This window comes from Erinaceus europaeus, chromosome 3, assembly GCF_950295315.1.
Source record: "Erinaceus europaeus chromosome 3, mEriEur2.1, whole genome shotgun sequence".
NCBI classification, from domain to species: Eukaryota; Metazoa; Chordata; class Mammalia; order Eulipotyphla; family Erinaceidae; genus Erinaceus; species Erinaceus europaeus.
The window spans coordinates 89,088,687-89,109,096 of record NC_080164.1 but is presented as its reverse complement, the minus strand read 5'-3'; the positions used below and the strand labels follow the sequence as shown (position 1 = coordinate 89,109,096).

The 20,410-nt window shown below is 39.8% G+C and overlaps 1 protein-coding gene across 1 annotated transcript in view; it reads right to left on the bottom strand.

Annotated features, from left to right (window-relative positions):
- PSME4 (proteasome activator subunit 4) overlaps positions 1-20,410 on the bottom strand; it is a 118,781-nt gene that overhangs the window by 26,327 nt on the left and 72,044 nt on the right. The window contains exons 28-35 of the mRNA XM_060187649.1: positions 19,226-19,435; positions 11,748-11,884; positions 10,761-10,814; positions 8,834-8,963; positions 7,529-7,610; positions 3,068-3,221; positions 1,900-1,969; positions 185-310 (exon numbers count right to left, since the gene is read on the bottom strand). Of these exons, the coding sequence (XP_060043632.1) occupies positions 185-310; positions 1,900-1,969; positions 3,068-3,221; positions 7,529-7,610; positions 8,834-8,963; positions 10,761-10,814; positions 11,748-11,884; positions 19,226-19,435 (963 nt within the window). The remainder of the gene's footprint in view (positions 1-184; positions 311-1,899; positions 1,970-3,067; positions 3,222-7,528; positions 7,611-8,833; positions 8,964-10,760; positions 10,815-11,747; positions 11,885-19,225; positions 19,436-20,410) is intronic.

Here is a 20,410-nt window from a genome sequence, read left to right as displayed (position 1 = left end):
AAATATTAAGACAAATACAACAAATCTTTAGACCTTAAGTTAATAACAATATAATTTCCAGAACCATTTTGTGTGACAATAACAGATGACTAAATTCAAGGTTTAATCAAAGGCTTTATGAACATGACCCTATAAACTGGCAGTAAGTTTTATTAAAAAAAAAGATATATAAATATACTATTACCTTAAAGAGGCAAAACCGTCGAGGATTGAACTTATCTTTTCCTTTCCTGTCTTCTAAAGATAGAAAAGTAATTAACTGTTCAACAAATTTAGGATCAGAAAAATGATCAAATATAATCTTTTCTGCCTGTAAAGTTAAAAAAAAGAAAGGAAAAAAAGAATGTCATTTATGGCTTAAAATCTATTAGATTTACTTTCAGATTAAGGCTGAAAAAAGTTAAGATTGAGCCATAAAATTCTGATACTCAATAGTAAGCTACACCTTTTCCCTCTTTCCAGTTCTCATAGATACTTCCTAGGCCCAAAGTAATATCCTCTTCTAAAAATATTAAATCCTTAAGAACATCTAATAAGTTTTCCTTCACACACCATCAAGTCTGAATTCCACTTCTCAACCTGCAAATTATAACCAACAAGTGTGTGTGGGAAGGTAGGTGGCAGAGACAGACCCTGGCACACCCAGATGAGCGCATACATTATCATGTGCAAGAACTGGGTTCAAGTCCATGGCCTCCACCTGTAAGAGGTAAGCTTCACAATCAGAAAAGCAGTGCTACAGGTGTCTCTCCTTCCTTACTTCTTCCTCCCCTCTCAATTTCTCTGTCCTATCAAGGGAAAAAGCAAAACTAAAAAACAAACAACAAAAACCATCAACAAATGTAGTGCTTAAGGAGTGAAGACTTAATGCTATTGTGGTATCTTGTGGACAATTTGGAAACCCCCCCAAAGTATAAACTAAGACACAGCAAATCAATTCCATATTTATATATCAGAAGCAAGAAAGGCAACTTTTATTTGGAATTAGAAAAGTGCTGGACTTTTGAAAGGAGAAAAGTTTTATGAAGACTGAGGAACTTTGAGGTAAATCTGTATCTATTTGCTGAGTGCCTATCATCATTAATAATAATAATAATAATAATAATAATAAAACCTGAAAATCAGAGGCCAGGGAGATAGCATAATGGTTATGTAAAACAATTTTCATACCACAGGCTCTTAGGTCACGAATTTAATTCCTGCCACCACCATAAGCCAGAGCTGAGTAGTGTTTGGGTAAATCATCATCATTACTAAAAACCAGCCATCTTTGCCTTCATGAAGAGTGATAGCAGAGAGAATTAACACAAAAACAAAACAAAAAAACCAAAGCCGGGTTAAGTAGACGTGGCGCGGAGCAGAAGGACTGAGTAAGGATGCCGGTTCTAGCCCCGGGGTCTCCACCTGCAGGGGCGACCCTTCACAGGCGGAGAAGCAGGTCTACAGGTGTCTATCTTTCTCTCCCTCTTTCTGTCTTCCCCTCCTCTCTCCATTTCTCTCTGTCCTATCTAACGACGATGACATCAATAACAACAATAACTACAAAAATTATAAAAAAAACAAGGGCAACAAAAGGGAAAACAAATAAATATTCAAATTAAAAAAAAAAACAAGCAAGTAACTATATGAAACAGTACCCAAATGCAATCTAAGTGGAATACTAAGTTGACAACAGCCTCAGATTTAAAATTAAACAAGACAAGAAGGAATTATGCCATCTGATCCTAGTGGAACATGTCTGTATATATTTACTCGGATATGCCCAGAGCTCTACTGAAATGCACTGACTGGAGCAAGTGGAAACTCCCAAACCTGAACTGAGTTTGAGATTAAATGAGTGGGTCAGGGACGCATCTGAAGAGAGTTAAGTGTAGCACACAATGAGAATGGGGTGCTTACCTCCGTCAAATCGCCCCTGCTTCTGCCAAGTTTGGGTTGCTCTTCCACATCTGCATAAACCACCATATTCCTACACAGTAACAGTTTATTTGTGACACGTTAAAAATAGTATTAGTTTCCTAGAAAGCACGTTCGATGAACTGTAAGTGTTAAACTAGGGGACATTAGCTTATCATTAATAGTCTCAGTTTTACAAATAAGTTGGATCATAATGTCTTGACATAAACTATGAGATCAATAATGAGAGACAATTATCTGGTTAGGCCTATGTAGTAACACATGATTGAAATATTATTTACAGTGCATCATACAAAGAGCACATATAATAATGGTGGACTAAGCATGGCTAAGGTTCTCAATGGGAATACAAGCAAAAAGGCAGAAATGATGGTAGACCTAGTTGAGCATACATATTACCACGTGTAAGGACCCAAGTTCAAACCCCCATCCCCACCTGCAGGGGGCAAGCTTCATGAGAGGTAAAGCAATGCTGCAGGTGTCTCTCCCTCTCCTCCCCTTTTCAATTACTCTATCAAATAATAGAAAAAAAAAATAAATAAATTAGTAAATAAGAAAAAAATGACTGACAGAAGCAGTGATTATTGGTGTAGGCCTCTGTGGTTGATTACCCATGTGGCAATAATAATAATAATAAAAAAAAAAGGCAAGACTGAGTATTGCACTATAGCATTGCTAAGAGTTAAAAGAAAAAAAAAGTACGGGGTATGGCAGTAGTGCAGCAGGTTAAGCACACATGGCGCAAAGGGCAGCTTAAAGATACCTATTCGAGCCCCCAACTCCCCACTTGCAGGGGGGTTGCTTCACAAGCAGTAAAGCGGGTCTCCAGGTGTCTTATCTTTCTCTCCCCCTGTCTCTCCATCTCTCTCGATTTCTCCCTGTCTATCCAACAACAACAATGGCAACAAAATGTGAAAAATGGCCTCCAGGAGCACTGGATTCATAGTGTAGGCACCGAGACCCAGTAATAACCCTGGAGGCAAAAAAAAAAAATTAGTAAGAGCATTGCATTGTTTTTTTCCTCATCTTTGGTGGTAGAATAACAGATTCAAATGTCTCTAAACCTCCCAAGAAATCTAGAAGTAGTGAGATAAATCACATCAAAAAATAGACTGCTGAAAACTAAGGAACATAGAAAGATGTAACTTACTGTGGCCAGGCATAGTAACCCCAGTGAGTTTTTTCCACAAAACAGCTTGACTCCCAATCTTTCTTAGTTCTTGGTACACTTCTGCTATCATAATGCAACCAATGATTGTCGGGTCTGTCACCAGCACAAATTTGGACAGGTTTAGGACAGTCACCTAAGGAAAAGATAGTTTTCAGGATTTTAAACGTTATCATGGAGTAATTACTCTCCACTTTGTCTATTAATAGGTGCTATTTTTTTCCTCCCTGGATACACAAGTAAATTTCCTCCCTGGATACACAAGTAAATTTCATCAAAACAAGAACCAGAGGAGGAAAGCTGGTGTTGGTGTGATCATTTGGGGAGAGAAATATCAAGAATGAGCCATACTTCATTCTTTCATCAAAATGAAAAGGATTTTGTTAAAACTTTTCAGGTTTGAATTACTTATAGACTTAACAATGCTCAAAGACTTCTTATACATTTTTCACAAAGATCTACCAGGTGTACTTTGATATTCTCTTTTAAACACACTTCTAAAGCTATTTTTTAAAGGTTACTTTTTTATCTTTATTTATTTATTGGATAAAGACACCCAGAAATTGACAGGGAAGGGGGAAATAGGAAGGGAGAGAGACACAGAGAGACACCTACATCCCTGCTTCACCACTCGTAAAGCTTTCCCCTTGCAGGTAGGGACCAGGGGCTTGAACTCAGCTCCTTGTGCACTGAAACATGTATGCTCAACCAGGTACACCACCATCCAGCTCCAGCTTTTTTTAAAAATGAAAACCATCTGAATATGATTTGTAGAGATAAATAATATCATTTGATCCTTAAGATATTTCAGAGTGCATTTCTTACAAAAAAAACCCCATTCTCTTACAGAACCAAAATATCAATCTCAATAGTAAAAAAATAAATTACCACAGATATTAAAATAGGATAATCAAAACTTTTTGCAACTTTGCTACACCCTATACTTTTTGTCCTTCAGTAAAACTGAGATGTACCCTACCAGGTTGAGAAAAAACAAAAAAACTGGTCTGAGGTTTGCAACTGAATTTTTTTTTTTGGGGGGGTCTCTGGGCTTTACCATTTCAGGCGAACTCTCTTGCCCATAGATAAAGAGATAGGAGCTAGGGAGACAGCAGTGTTTTTTGCAGAAGATCTTGGTGCCTGAGGCTCTAATGTCCCAAGTTTAATTCCTAGCACCACCATAAGTGAGAGCTGAGCAGTGTTTTCTGCCTGTCTTCCCTTTGTATCCCTTTCTATCATTAAAATAAAATGTTTAAAAGAGACAGAGAGAGAGAGAGAAAGAGAGAGGAAGTACAGTGGGAGCTCAGCTTGAACCTGGGTCATGTCTGTCACAAAGCAAGAACACTAATCAGGTAAGCTATCTTGTCAGTCCAGTGCGACTAACTTACATTGAGAATATCCAAACTGTTAACTTTGGTTCTGACTGAACTGAGAACCTTCTTGGTAAAGAGCTCAGATGCCTGGTTAAGTAGTACTATTCAATGGTGTCCTCAGTAACCTACAATATAAGCCTTGACGATTCTTATTTATTTTTTTGTAATTTTCTTTTTTAAATATTTACTTATTCATTCCCTTTTGTTGCCCTTGTTGTAGTCGTTGGATAGGACAGAGAGAAATGGAGAGAGGAGGGGAAGACAGAGAGGGGGAGAGAAAGATAGACACCTGCAGACCTGCTTCACCACCTGTGAAGCGACCCCCCTGCAGGTGGGAGCTGGGGCTTGAACCAGGATCCTTATGCTTGTCCTTGCGCTTTGTGCCACCTGCGCTTAACCCACTGCGCTACAGCCTGACTCCCAACAATTTTTTCTCCACTATTTTTGGCTGTACACTATATGCTCATTATGTTTCTCTCCTAACCAGGCCCATATTCCCCTTCATAAATATACATGATTTTCCCTAGAGACAGTTTTTGGATAGTACAATTATATCAAACTAATTTTACTCAGCATAAAATCAGCGTCCACCTCCCATTCTTTGAGGCTTACTTTAGAGCCTAGCTTTTGACAAGTCTCCGAACTTTGGGGGTGGGGCTGGGGAGTGAAAAGGAAGGTGGTGACACCAGGGTCTCACACATTTAAGATTTTTTTCTCCCTCCTCCATGGTTATTGCTGGGGCTCAGTGCTGGCATTACAAATCCACTGCTCCTAGAGGCCATTTTTCCCTTTTTTATATTTGTATTTTTTATTATCTTTTTCTTTATTGTATATAGAAAGCCAGAAGTCTAGAGGGAAGGGGGAGGTAGACACCTGTAGCCCTACTTCACCACTCATGAAGCTTTCCCTCTGCAGGCAGGGACTGGGGGCTTGAACCCAGGTCCTTGCGCACTATAACCTGTGCGCTCAACTAGGTGCGCCACTGCCCATCTCCCCCCCCCCCCCTTTTTTAAATTGGATAAGACAGAGAAATTGAGCAGGGGAGGGAGGGCAGGGAGACAGAGAGGGGGAGAGAAAGACAGACACATGCAGACCTGCTTCACTGCTTGAGAAGTGACCCCCCCTTGCAGGTGGGGAGCCAGAGCTTGAAACAGGATCCTAGCGCTTTGTACCAGGTACACTTAACCTGGTGCGCCACTGCCCGGCCCCCCACATTTAAGATTTCAGCATAACACTCAAGCTTCCTTGCTAATTTTGTGAGAAACATCAGACAATAAATGATACATCATGTTGTACCAAATAATAATTACTATTTGTAATGTCTGATTCTATAATGACTTCAGTGTAGATAAGTAAAAACAAAAATCTGTCAAGATAATCAAACTTGCACTTATCCTACCACACAGAGAGAAACACAGCATATTCATAAACTGATAATAGTATCTTGAGTCTCTGAAGGACACCTTGATAAATGATTAGTATAATTTCTTTTTTTTTTGGGAATCAGGCTATAGCACAGTGGGTTAAGCACAGGTGGTGCAAAGCACAAGACCAGCATAAGGTTCCTGGTTCAAGCCCCAGCTCCCTACCTGCAGGGGGGTCACTTCACAGGTGGTGAAGCAGGTCTGCAGATGTCTATCTTTCTCTCCCCGTTTGTCTCCTCTCCTCTCTCCATTTCTCTGTCCTATCCAACAACGACGACAACAATAATAACTACAACAAGGGCAACAACAGCGAATACATAAATATTAAAAAATATTAAAAATCTTTTAAAATATTTATTCCCTGTTGTTGCCCTTGTTTTGTTGTTGTTATTATTATTGTTGTTGTTACTGATGTTATTATTGTTGGATAGGACAGAGAGAAATGGAGACAGGAGGGGAAGACGAAGAGGGGGAGAGAAAGACACCTGTAGACCCGCTTCACTACTTGTGAAGCAACTCCCTTGCAAGCAGGGAGCCGGGGGCTCAAACTGGGATCCTCACGATGATCCTTGTGCTTTGTGCCACGTGTGCTTAATCCGCTGCACTACCGCCGAACTCCCAGTATAATCTTAATTGGTGAGATAAGTAGTAGATGATATGTGTACCTGCAGTTTGCAAAAGATATATATAGATATAGATATAGATATATAATGAAGATGAAGTGCCACTTGGGTAATGCACCTGCTTTGCCAGACCCCACTGCAAGTCTGCACCTGTTCCCACTGCACCATGGGAACTTTTGGTCCTATAGCCTTTCCTTCTCTATTTGAAAAAGCTGGGCCAGGGTACTGACACCCTAGCAGTAAAAACAAATCAACTAAAACATGCTTTACATGCATGAGGCCCTGCGTTCTATGCCTGTAACTGGATGGAGAAAAAAAGAGGTCATGGCCAAGGAAATAGCTCAACTGGACTTCCATGCCCAAGGTTCCAGGTGAGACCCCTGGTACCACAGTACGAAGACTTATGTTTTGGTTTCCCTCTGTTTTCTGTTTCATGGAAACTCTTTCTCTCACATTGATAAAAAGCAAATCTTTAAGGACCTTGCAGTGGCAAAACCGGTTGAGCACACATGCTACAATCTGCAAGGACCTGGTGTCAAGCCCTGCTTTCCACCTGCTGGGGGAAAGCTTTATCATCACTTAGACATAAGTGTTTCTCTATCCTCCCTCCTTCCTTCTTGGTTTCTCTTTCTATACTTAGTAAATAATACATAAAATATTGAAAAAATATTTAAAACAAAACTAAGGGACAGGGGAGATAGTATAATGGTTATGCAAACAGATCTAGTGCCTGAGGCTCCAAGGTCCAATCCCCCAAATTATGATAAACCAGATGTGAGCAGTGGTCTGGTTAAAAATAATAATAATAATAAAATAGATAAAACTAAACTTAAAAAAAAAAAACCTCAGTCTACTTTTATAAGTACTTTTAAAATCATTAGTTTTTAAGGCATCAGTTTTTTTCACTTTATAGTATTTCATACTTTCCAGATAATATTGGGATAAAGAATTATGTTTTTTGTTTCATAGGAACTTGCTGAGTTTGACTGTGAAGTACTATAAATTACATTTGGTAGTACTTACTAATTTTATAGGGGTCAATGGTCAACTTTTTGTGAGATCTTTTTAGTTGTTTGAGAATACCAGCAACAGCAGAGATCGCCATCTAGAAAATAAACCAATATGACACATGTATTTTAAAAAAAAAAAAAAACCAAAAATTTTCATATATATATATATGAGAGAGAGGCACAACACCAAGGCTCCTATGGTGTGGGATCAAGCTCAAACCTGGGTTGCACACACGGCGAAACTGCACACTATTCAAGTCAACTATTTTACATCTTCTAAATGATGGCCTGTGCTGATCAAAGCAAACAGATACCTTATCTGCTGACATCTGCTGGCAAAGCCATGTGAATGAGACATTTAACTTGGCATGAGTTACTCAAGTTCATTCATTTCTTCCTTCCTTCCTTCCTTCCTTCCTTCCTTCCTTTCTTTCTTTCTTTCTTTCTTTCTTCCTTTCTTTCACCGGAGCACTAATCAGCTTGGACTTCAGTGCCTCAGGCATGAGAGTCTCTTTGCATGACCATTATACCCCCTTTCTTCCTTCCTTCAATTTTATTATCTTAATTATTTATTGGATAGAGACAGCGAGAAATTGAGAGGGAAGGGGGAGGCAGAGAGGGAGAGACAGAAAGATACCCACAGCCTTGCTTCACCACTTGCAAAGTTTTCCCTCTGCAGTTGGAACCTGGGTCCTAGCACACTGTAACATGTGCACTCAACCAGTTGTGCCAACACCCAGCCCCTCCTTCCTTTCTTTCTTAATCAGCTCTGCCATATACTGTGCTAGCGATCGTGCTTACAAGTCTTATGCTATAGTATTGACTATTTCCCTCTCTTCCAATCACACTTCTGTTCTTGAGTCTTCATTCATGCTAGTCTCTGCCTAGAAAACTTCCATCCTTCATTTGCCAAACTAACACCTGGTTATTCTTCAAATGTCAGCCAAACCATCTACTCCTAAGTTTCTTCAAGTAGTAGACAAGGTCAGCACCATTTTACATTCCACTTCTAATATTTTGTGAGTAAAATTAAAAAGCTGTAGGTTCAGAGTTTTTTCCATTTAGTAGTATTTCAAATTTATTTTTCAATCTTTCCCATTAGCTTATAAACGTATTCCTGGATTTATCCCCATTTATTGTTCAACTAAACTGCATTATTCAAGCATGCCTTTATAGATTTGCTGGTTAAACTATCTTGTCTAAAACAATAAGAGTAGATTTCAAACCAATACATTTCAACATCATGTGTCTTATTAAAAGGCTTCCAGTGAGGTAAGAACCCTCAAGCCCAAAATTGTTGCTGAGGTAAATTATTTACCTTACGAACTACAATTGCATCATGGTTGAGATTCTCAACAAAAAAACGAATGGCACGAAGAGGCAGCACTCGGTCATCTCTCAAGAGTAGAGATAGCAGCCCAATGCCTATGTGTTCAAATTTCCAGGGCCTTAAAAGAAAGGAAGGGAACCAAAAAAAAAAAAAAAAAAAAAAAAAATCACACATAAAGCCACTTAAAATTGTACTTGAAACATTCTAATTTTGTTTTTAATATTTACTTATTATTGGATACAGAGAAATTAAGAGGGGAGGGGGAGATTGAGAGATAGAGAGAGACAGAGAGACACTTGTAGCACTGCTTCACCACTCATTAAACATTCCCCCTGGACCAGGAGCTTGAACCTGGGTCTTTGTGTGCGCTTAACCAGGTGCTCCAATGCCTGGCTCTGAAATATTCTAATTATTTTTCCCCCACACACCCCATATCACCCAGTTTCTACAACCTAGTCCTCAATCTTCTATCCCTTTCTTCTTTCATCTCTTCAACTCTCTTATCTTTTCATATATATTTTTAACTTAATTCATTGTATTGGATAGAGGCAAAGAATTGAAAGTGGAGGGGGAAGTAGAGAAGAAGAAAGAGAGACACCTGCAGGCCTGCTTTTTCACTTGTGAAGCTTTCCCCCTGCAAGTGGGGACTAGGGTCTTGAACCTGGGTCCCTATGCACTGTATTATAAGCATTCAACCAGAAATGCCACTGCCTGGCCCCCCAGCTCTCTTAATCTCTTAACATGATTCTCTGTTGTTAAAATTCGTAGGCTCTAGCCGGGTTAGCTTCATGGGCGGGTAACAGAGACGACCAGAGACATACGGCTGGGCAGGGAAGCTGTATTTCTTTATTCAGGAACGATTCATAAACTAAACCAAGCTAATCACCAAACAGAACTCTGCTGTCCCTTTGCGGCGGCGCAAGCACTCTCTCTTACTCTGTCACTCTCCAACTCTCGAACTCAGGAACCCTCTCAGGGTTCCTCGGGGCGGGGCCAAGCAGGCCCGCGAAACTAACAGGACTGATCCAATTCTCTTGGCAGGGGAGAACTAGAACCCAATGTAAAGCATACAACAATTCTCCTTTCCGTTCACTCTTTTTGAAATGTCTAGAACTTTAATAGTAGCTCACATTATTCAATGCAATTATTTCCTATATTGTATTGAGCATTAAGTATATTAATCCAATTGAAAAATGAATTTTTATATTTCTTTTTAAAAATGTTTTATTATATTTATTTATTTATTGGATAGAGATAGTCAGAAATGGAGAGGGGAGAGAGAGATATAGAGACACCTGCAGTCCTGCTTCACCACTCGTGAAGCTTTCCCCCTGCATGAAATATTCTAATTTTAAGTGCCCCAAGAATGAAAATAGGTATACTGAAAAATACTGATCTTTTATCATTTACCCCAATCTTCCTTTTTAGTCTCCCATACTCATCAGTTAGGACATCTTTTTTACGACACAGGTACTTATGGCCTTTAGGGTAGAAGATGCCTACACTATATCAAAGTTGTTTTTTTTTTTCCCCCCTCCAGGGTTATTGCTGGGCTCGGTGCCTGCACCATGAATCCACCACTCCTGGAGGCCATTTTTCCCCCTTTTTGTTGCCCTTGTTGTTGTAGCCTTGCTGTGGTTATTATTATTGCCATTGTTGATGTTGTTTGTTGTTGGATAGGACAGAGAGAAATGGAGAGAGAAAGGGAAGGCAGGGGGGGGGATAAAGACAGACACCTGCAGACCTGCCTCACCGCCTGTGAAGCGACTCCCCTGCAGGTAGGGAGCCGGGGGCTCGAACCGGGATCCTTACGCCAGTCCCTGCGCTTTGCGCCACATGCGCTTAACCCACTGCGCCACCGCCAGACCCCCTATATATCAAAGTTTTAAGAATAAAATAAAAGTTTTGTACTTACAGATTTCTCTGTTCAACACCATCTAATAAAGTGTCTACCAATTTTTCATAGTTCCTAAAAAAAAAAAATTAGTGAGGTATATTTTAACAAAGTTCTAAGAACCAATTAGTAATGTAATATAAATTCAAGTTCTAGCCAAATTTACACCTATTACTTATTGTCAGATTACAAAGGACACTGTGAAAAACTAGTTAAAGTGGACACAGTATGTCAACAGAGACACTGTGAAAAGAAAATGAGAGGCAGAAAGAATGAAAATCAAAGTGTGAGTATACTAAGCAACTCCACTGTTTCTGACTAGATTATACAAAGTAAATTTGTGAGTAGCAACTGAGTAGATGTGGTCTATGGTATTTGTGATATGTGCAGATAATAAAATTATTTATATTTAGTTTTAGACATGCCAGAACAAAAAAATGCCTAAACAATATCAAGTTAGAAAGGTTCCTGTTGTAGTGTCATCAATGAAGTACCTTGATTTCAAACACCATAACTATCCGAAAACCAAAACTTTATACATATGATCAAAAAGGAATTATGGGAACTATGAAGAGATGTGTTGAGCTTAAATCCACTTTTTGTAAGGAGATATTTTCTTTATCTGTTAATAAACATGACAGCCTGTCTCAAGAATTACCTTTTTTTCATCTTTATTTGTTGAACAGAAAGAGCCAGAAATCAAGAGGGAAGGGGGTGATAAGAGAAGGGAGAGAGAAAGTGAGACACCTGCAACACTGCTTCACCATTTGCAAAGCTTTCCCTTTGCAGGTGGGGGACCTGGGGCTCGAACCTGGGTCCTTGTGCACTGCAACATGTGCACTCAACCAGGTACAACACAACCAGGACCCAGCAACTATCTTTTCATGTTTTTCTATTTTTCCAGAGTCCATGTGTAGATTTCATTTCAATAGTTAAAATGCATCCATATTTTAGATATATCTAGCTCTCACTATCAATATGTTATCTATCTTATTTATTCACACTTACCTTAGGGCATCAGCATTCTTTACTTGTTGGCGGTTATGTCCTTCTTTAATTTCTTCTGAACTAAGCATTATCTGGTTGGTAGATGGATATTTTGATTGTTGAAGTAATTCTGCTATTGCAGTACATGACTTTGGAATCTTATTTAAAAGAAAAGTCAAGGAAATGAAAAAAGTAAAATACTGACACATATTACAACAAGGAAGAATCTTGATATTACATGAAATATAAAAAGCTATATACAAAAAATACAATGGGGTGGAGGTAGACAGTATAATGGTTATGCAAAGAGACTCTCATGCTTGGGGCTCCAAAGCCCTAAATTTAATCCCTCCCACAATAAACCAGAGCTGAGCAGCGCTCTGGTTAAAAAAAAAAGGGGGGGGGGGCAACAACACACAATGCATGAGTCCATTTAAGCAAAATGTCCTGAATAGTTAAATTTAGAGAAAGTTGTGGTTTCAAGAATTAGAGGTGCCAAGGAAGTCTGTGAAATGACTCTCAATGGGTATAAGAGTTCTGAGTGATACAAATGTTCTAGAGACAGACTACTGCTGGCAATACAACTCTGTAAATAAAAAATTGTGAACATATAAGCACACATCTGTTGTGTCAAATTTACTTTCTTTTTCACTAAATATTTTATTGTAAAATATTTAAAATTTTTTTTACTATCTGTACTTAATTATTGGATAGAGACAGCCAGAAATTGAGAGGAAAGGGGAAGATAGAGAGGGAGAGAGACAGAGAGATAGCTGCAGCCCTGTTTCACCACTCATGAAGCTTTCCCCCTGCAGGTGGGGACTGGAGGCTTGAACCTGGGTCCTTGTGCACTGTAACATGTGCGCTCAACCAGGTGCGCAACCACCGGCATAAGGATCCCAGTTCGAACCCCGGCTCCCCACCTGCAGGGGAGTCGCTTCACAGGCGGTGAAGCAGGTCTACAGGTGTCTATCTTTCTTTCCTCCTCTCTGTCTTCCCCTCCTCTCTCCATTTCTCTCTGTCCTATCCAACAACGACAACAACAATAATAACTACAACAATAAAACAACAAGGGCAACAAAAGGGAATAAATAAATAAAAATAAAATATTAAAAAAAATTTTTAAAAATGTTTTCTAATGAAGTTAACACTGGTCTGGTCTATGAAAATGTATGTTTAGAGGTGTAATCTTATGTCTTTTCATGATGCATGCTACCATGCCACATCTACCAACAAATCCAACATAAAGTACCAATAGCCTTTCCCTGAAGTTTGTGAGACTCTCTACCTTCACAACTACCTGACCCTCACTATTCTATAACTACAGTTCTGAGGTGTGTTTTATTTGATTTATATGCCATAACTCTATCTACTCATCTGTCCTTAGGCACTTTGGTTGTTTCCATAGTTTGGGAATTTTTTTTTTTGCCTCCAGGGCCTGCATCATGAATCCACTGCTCCTAGAGGCCATTCTCCCGCCCCTTTTGTTGCCCTTGTTGTTTTAGTCTTGTTGTGGTTATTATTGTTATTGTTGATGTCATTCGTTGTTGGATATGACGGAGAGAAATGGAGAGAAGAGGGGAAGACAGAGGGGGGAGCGAAAGACAAACACTTGCAGACCTGCTTCACTGCCTGTGAAGTGACTCCCCTGCAAGTGGTGAGTCAGGGGCTCGAACCTGGATCCTTACGCCAGTCCTTGCACTTAGCACCACATGCGCTTAACCTGCTGCGCTACTGCCCGACCCCCAGTTTGGTTATTTTTTTAAAAAATATTTATGTATTTATTTATTCCCTTTTGTTGCCCTTGATGTTTTATTGTTGCTGTTACTGATGTCGTTACTGTAGGATATGACAGAAAGAAATGGAAAGAGGAGGGGAAGACAGAGGGGGAAAGAAAGATGCCTGCAGACTTGCTTCATCACTTGTGAAGCGACTCCCCTGCAGGTGGGGAGCCAGGAGCTCGAACCAGGATTCTTATGCTGGTCCTTGCACTTTGCACCACCACTGCTGCTACTGCCCAAATCCCAGCTTGGGTATTTTAAGTAGTGCTGCAAAATACAGATGTGCACATATCTTTTTGATGCCTATTTTTGTGACCTCTAGACAGACACCTAGGAACAGAATAGCTGGATCATATAGTTTGCAGTTTCATTTTTATGAACTCCCACTCTGGTTTCCATAGGAAAAAAGGGATAATTTACATTCTCACATTCCCAACAGCAGAGTTCTGTTTGGTGATTAGTTTGTCTTAGTTTATGAATCGTTGTTCTTGAATAAAAAAATACAGCTTCCCTGCCCAGCCGTTGTCTCCGCATCTCTGTTACCCGCCCGTGAAGCTAGCCCGGCCGGCTGGAGCCACCGAAATTTTAACAACAAATGGCGCCCAACGTGGGGCTGACCTGCGCATCTCTCAGATAAGTAAAGACAATTTGGCTACCTATGCACTATGGCCTTCTCTTCTGCTTGTGAAGAGATCTCCAAAGGCCTCTGCTCTTTCTTCACGAGACTGTTTTGCTGTTTCTGGAACATTTATCTCTGGACCACTCTGTGGTTTCCACTTGCTCGGGCGAACTCAGAACAGCCAGCGGGAATAGCCAGCGGGCGGGAGGCGAGGCGCGGAGCTGCTGTTTCCACCTGGTTAAACAGCCAGCCAGCTGGCTGCGTCCAGACAACCCCGCGCACCGCGCCCGCAGCCCCGCAGCCCGCAGGAGGCTGACGCCAACATGCTGGAGCCCGATGCCAACACGCTAGAGCCCGATGCCAACACGCAAGAGCCCGAGGCCAGCCCACAGGAGCCGGCTCTCCACCGCGTGGCGCAGGGAACTGGACTCGTGATCCCTCCACGCTGCTCGGCCACTGCGAACAGGGCAGCAGACATGTCAGGGCTATGGGGCAGGGCCGCGGCGGCCTATCATGGCCGCCACCCCTGGGCACCTAGGCCCACGCCTTCTACAAAACTGGCCTGCCTGCCTTCTTGCTATGAATTCTGGAACGATCCCGGGCCTCCTGGACCCCTGGGATCCCTGCCGAAACTGGACACACGAGATCTCCAGCCGCCGGTCCGGTCTGAAGGCAGACAAGCTGGAGTACGCAGAGATTTGTGCAGAGATCGCAACCTGCAATTCCTAAAAGTGAAGCTGCGCAGGAAGCCACCTCCGGATAGTGAAACCCTCCCCCCAACAACTAAGACAGTACAGATTTAAATTCGTGTTTAAAATGACATGTCTTCATAACAAAGGTTTCTCTCCTTGTGTATTAATGACCATGTTTATGTGTATGTTTAAAGTTTGGTAAACAGTAACTTTAAGGCTAAATTCTTACTAGGCAAAGTTAAATGAAAAAGGTTTTCAACGTAATTCTCATAAAGATAAAATTAACTTACATTTAAAGTCTGAGGTAAAAATTAGTTAACAATCAATATATTTTAACTAAGTTGGTCTAAACAAAAGGTTAAATAGACTTGTTGATATGTAAAACTCTCCATTACCTTCTCTATTAGAAATGGTAGATCGCACAATGGCTATGCTAATTGTTCTCATGCCTGAGGTTTCCTTTCCTGAGTACAACATGACTCCATCTTGAATAGGTGTAACAAAAGGTTAAAAAGACGTTGTTGCTATGTAAAAGTCTCAAATTCCTTCTCTATTAAAACATTAGATTGTGCTGTGGATATGCTAATAACAAGTTTTGTTTCATAGTAAGTAAATTGCAGCCAGCTGCCTTTGGGACTCTAGGCCGTTCCCCACCCCCATGCAAATGCCCGTCGAAGAAAGTAAGCCCCCCAGAGGCAAAAAATGTTTTTTTTTAAGCTGATAAAGTTTAGCCCACAGAGGCAGATATGGCCCCCTCAGGCCTTCCCTTAACAACACACTGGTTCTTATTACTTGCTTGCATGTTTCTCCATGTTTGTGCCAGTTTCTTTTTATAAAAATGCCTGTACGATATAGGTTTCTGTTCACCCCACACCTTTGATACTGTAGCCATTTAGTTAAAAGAAAAGAGAAAATTGTTGTATGCTTTACATTGGGTTCTAGTTCTCCCCCGCCAAGAGAATTAGATCAGTCCAGTTAAATTTCGCGGGCCGCTTGGCCCCGCCCCGAGGAACCCCGCCAGAGTTCCTGAGTTCCAGAGTTGCAGAGTAAGAGAGAGTGCTTGCGCCGCCGCAAAGAGACAGCAGAGTTCTGTTTGGTGATTAGTTTGTCTTAGTTTATGAATCGTTGTTCTTGAATAAAAAAATACAACTTCCCTGCCCAGCCGTTGTCTCCGTGTCTCTGTTACCCGCCCGTGAAGCTAGCCTGGCCGGCTGGAGCCACCAAAATTTTAACAACACTGTGCCACTTGCCAGACTACTACGATTTCTTTTTCTACACACCCCATACCAGGCCTTCTCACAGGTATAAGGTGGTATCTTACTGTGTTTCTTTTGATTATGTCTTTTTTAAAATTTTTGTTTATTTTAGGAGAGAGAGGGGGAGAGAAAAAGAGAGAGAGAAAGAGAGAGATGAAGCACAACCTGATGGCACCAGGGAAATAACATTACGGGCTTAAGGCATGCAAGTCCTTAGCAATTTCCAAGGGTCTTGTCTTTTTACTTCATTTTACAAAAGATAAGTAATAATAAGAATTTAAATAATGAAAAGAAAAGCCTGTTGGCCATCTTTATGTTTTTGGTTTTTTTTCCCTTTCTTTTCTTCAGAGCAAGGAAGGGCTTCATGCATGTAGTTTCATCATCCCTGGGCTGTTCCATTTAGACAGACACCATAGTACCACAGCTTTCTCTTGTGCCACGACACTCCCATGTGATGCTTAGGCTCAAACTTGGGCTGTGCCTAGAGCAAGGCATGCAGCATACCCTGTGATTTCTTTCTCTCAGCCCCCATCTCTGTCTTCTTTGGTGAAGCAACTATTCAGCAAATTTCCCCTTTTGATGGGACTAGCTTTTGTTGGTGCTGAGATCTGAGTTCTTTGCCTATCTTGGATGTTAGCCCTATGTTAGGTGGATGTTACACAAAGCCTTTTAGTTTTACTGATAGTTTGCTTTTCTGTACAGATAACTTTTCAGTTTGATGTAATCTCATTTGCTTATTTTCCTTTGTTTCTCTTCCTTCAGAATGTAGTTCCCAAAGACATTGCTAAAGCTAGTAACTGGAATATTTTGCCTACGTAGGTTTTCATCAGTGTATTTTGCAGTTGAGTCTAATATTCAAGTCTTTAATCCATTTTGAGTTAATTTTTGTGCATAGTGTAGGATTAGTCATTAGCAATATTCTTTTCTATGTGGCTATCCAGTGTTTCCAACACCACTGATGAAGAGATTCTCTCCACTTTATGGTCTTTGGTCTTCTGTCATAAATTAACTGACCATGCATGTGTGAGGATATATTCCTGGGCCCTTTATTTCAATCATCTATGTGTCTACTCCTACTCCACAACCTCATTATTTTGATAGATACAGTGTTGGAATATGGTTTGAAGTGCGAGGATGAGATGTTTCCTTTTTCACTCGTTTTTCTCAGGAATTTTCTGGCCAGTCAAGGTCTCCAGCAGTTCAAACCAAATTTCAGTAACATTTTTTGTTGTTGTTTGTTTTTGTATCTCTCAAAAATGCTGCTGGAATTTTTGATAGAGGGTTCTATTACATCTAAGTGCTTTGAGAGGGATGGCCTTCTAATCCTGCAGCATGGACTATCTTTCCACTTCCTTGTGCTCTCATTTCTTTTTTTTTTTTTTTTACCAGAGCACTGTTCAGCTTTGGCTTATGGTGGTGCAGGGGATTGAACCTGGGACTTTGGAACCTCAGGAGTGAGAGTCTGTTTGCATAACCATTATGCTATCTACCCTCCACCCCATTTCTTTTAACAATGACTTACAGTTTTCAATGTACTAGACTTTTACCTCATTTGTTAAATTTATTATAGATATTTTAATGTGATTGTAAATGAAATTGTTTTCTTGATTTTCTAGTTCATTGTTAGCATACAGAAATGTCAGCAATATCTGTATACAGCTTTTGTAATTTGTCAACTTATTGTGTTGCAAATTTATTGTTTTAAACACTTTAGAGCTTTTTAGGTATATTACTATACTGTCCATCAATTGTCACTTCTTTTCCAGTTCAGATCTCTTTTTCTTTTTCTTGCCTATTTCTCTGGTTAGGCTTTCTAATACTATGATGGCTGACAGTTTGAGAGTGGACACACTTATTTTGCGCCTGATCTTAAGAGGAAAAGCTTTCATTTTTTTTTTCTTTCTTTTTTTTATTTCTGTTTTCATTTTTTTTTCTTGTTGTTTGTTAACTGATTTCTCATATATGAACTTTCCTATGTTGAAATAAGTTCATTCTAACCATAAATGTTTGAGGTTTTTTTAAAAAAAATCACAAACAGATGTTGAAAATTTTCAAAGGCTTTCTCTGTCATCAATTAATATGACCATAAGATTTTTATCTTTCCTTCTGTTAATGTAATGAAAAAAGTAAATTATATGGTGGGTGATTCTCTCTCTCAAGCTAAAAAGCAATGCTTAGCTCTGGCTTATATAGTGGTGGGAACTGAGCCTGGTACCTCTAGGCTAGCTTCAGACATGAAAGTCTGTTGATTGTGTACATACCTATTTGAGAGTTTTTAGATGATGTACTACATCTTTCCATTTGAGCACCAATGAATCTGGCAACTGTCGAGCCAATCATGCAATTTAAATTTAAATTTTCTTTCCTATAAATTATGAACCTGTGGTCAACATTTAGTGAATTTGACTAGTATGACTGACCTACAGTACAAGCAATTCCTTTTTTTTTTTTTTGCCTCCAGGGTTATTACTGGGGCTTGGTGCCTGCACTACGAACCCACTGCTCCTGGCGGCCATTTTTCTTCCATTGTTGTTGGATAGGACAGAGAAATTGAGTAGGGGAAGACAGAGAAGGGGAGAAAAAGATAAGACACCTGCAGACATGCTTCACGCTTGTGAAGCGAACCCCCTGCAGTTGGGGAGCCGGGGGCTCAAACTGGGATCCTTGAGCTTTACTATATGTTTGCTTAACCCGGTGCACCACCGACCAGCCCCCACAAGCAATTCTTTTTTCTTTTTATTTTCTTTATCAGAGTACTGCTCTGGTTTATGGTTGTGCAGGGGATTGAACCAGGGACTCTGGAGCTTCAGGCATGAGAATCTGTTTGCATAACCATTATGCTATCTATCATCTGCCCAAGCAACTCTTAAATGAGGCCTTGGATACAGAATAGTAGTAAGTATAATATCCTTTGTGGCCTCTTTATAGAATACAGCCCAGATCTCTCTCCTAGTTGTAATCTATCTTCCTGCTCTACTCTATTATACAGAACAATTAGCACTAAGTACAAAAATGAAACAAAAGTATTTAAAAATATTAGAGTAACATGTAGAAAGTGTCAATACTGGAAAAATGCAAGAAAAACAAAAGGTATTTCAGCAAGGTAGTATTCCCACTTAAATCTGGAAGAAAAAAAAAAAGCTTTGCTTACTGTGAAATCCAAGCCAATTGTTTCATATTGCCGATGAATCTTCTCTGCAAGGTCATCAAATAGTCTCACTATTGATGGCTTCTCCAGAGACATTGCCTTGCTTAGCCCTGAAGAAACAATTGCTGGCCAGGTCTGCACAATACAGTCCCAGTCATGAAGGTTTGCCAAGCACACACCACTATGATTTCCAAGAAGACAATACAAAGCACCCTGCAGAAAAAGGAATAACTTAATAAAGTTAAATAAAAAAAAAAAAAAGTTCAGTTGGCTACAATTAAACTGTGCCAGTTATTTTCCATATTTATTTATTCTTTCAGTGACATGGATGATTTAAGTGCATAACACTGGTTATTAAAACATGTCCACATAATTAGCAGGACATTTTTCAAAACTTACATTTGGCATTTAAGTGTAAGCTAGCAATATTTCCCATTACTTAGTAGAGTTAACTCAATAGATAATGGTTAACACTATTGCTGACTATTTTAGAGACTGTTTATAAGAAAATAGCATCCAGTTCTCCTGTACTAGAATCTGCAATCATGTAGGCCAGGTAAGGCCACTGTGAGTGAGCAGAGAGTCACAGTGCTCAGAATAGGGAAGTATCCATAACCTGGTTGTTGAGTATTTTTCCAAGTTTACAAAATTTTGGTGACTTAGATATACTATGTATTTTGTCTTCATTAGACTTCCATTAATCAATGATTCTGGTGACAGCAGGTATTCCTTTCTAGAGTAATCCTAAGCCCCCTTTTTAAATGGAAAATTGCTACTGGCATAAAGATATTTAGCAATTTCACAAATATTCACTCTAACTTAATTTCATCCTGCTCTCTTATTCATCATACGCTGTATTCCTTTTTACAGTTCCCCTGATAAAGATTACAGATTGCCTGCCTTTTACTGATCTCACAGACATTTTTAGTTTTGATCTTATTTTTTAACCTGTCTGATTCTGTCTACTTAAACTACACTCAACAAGGTCAACAATTTACTACCCAATGAGTTAGACCTTCTTCAACACCCTAGGAGTTATTACTTATCTATATTGGAAGTTAGCAAATCTCTGATATAAAGAGTCATATACTGAAAATAGTTCACTACTCATTTCTGCCACTGCAGAAGGTCATAGCAAAAAAAAAAAAAAAATGTAGACATGACTGTTCCAGTAAAACTTATAAAAAC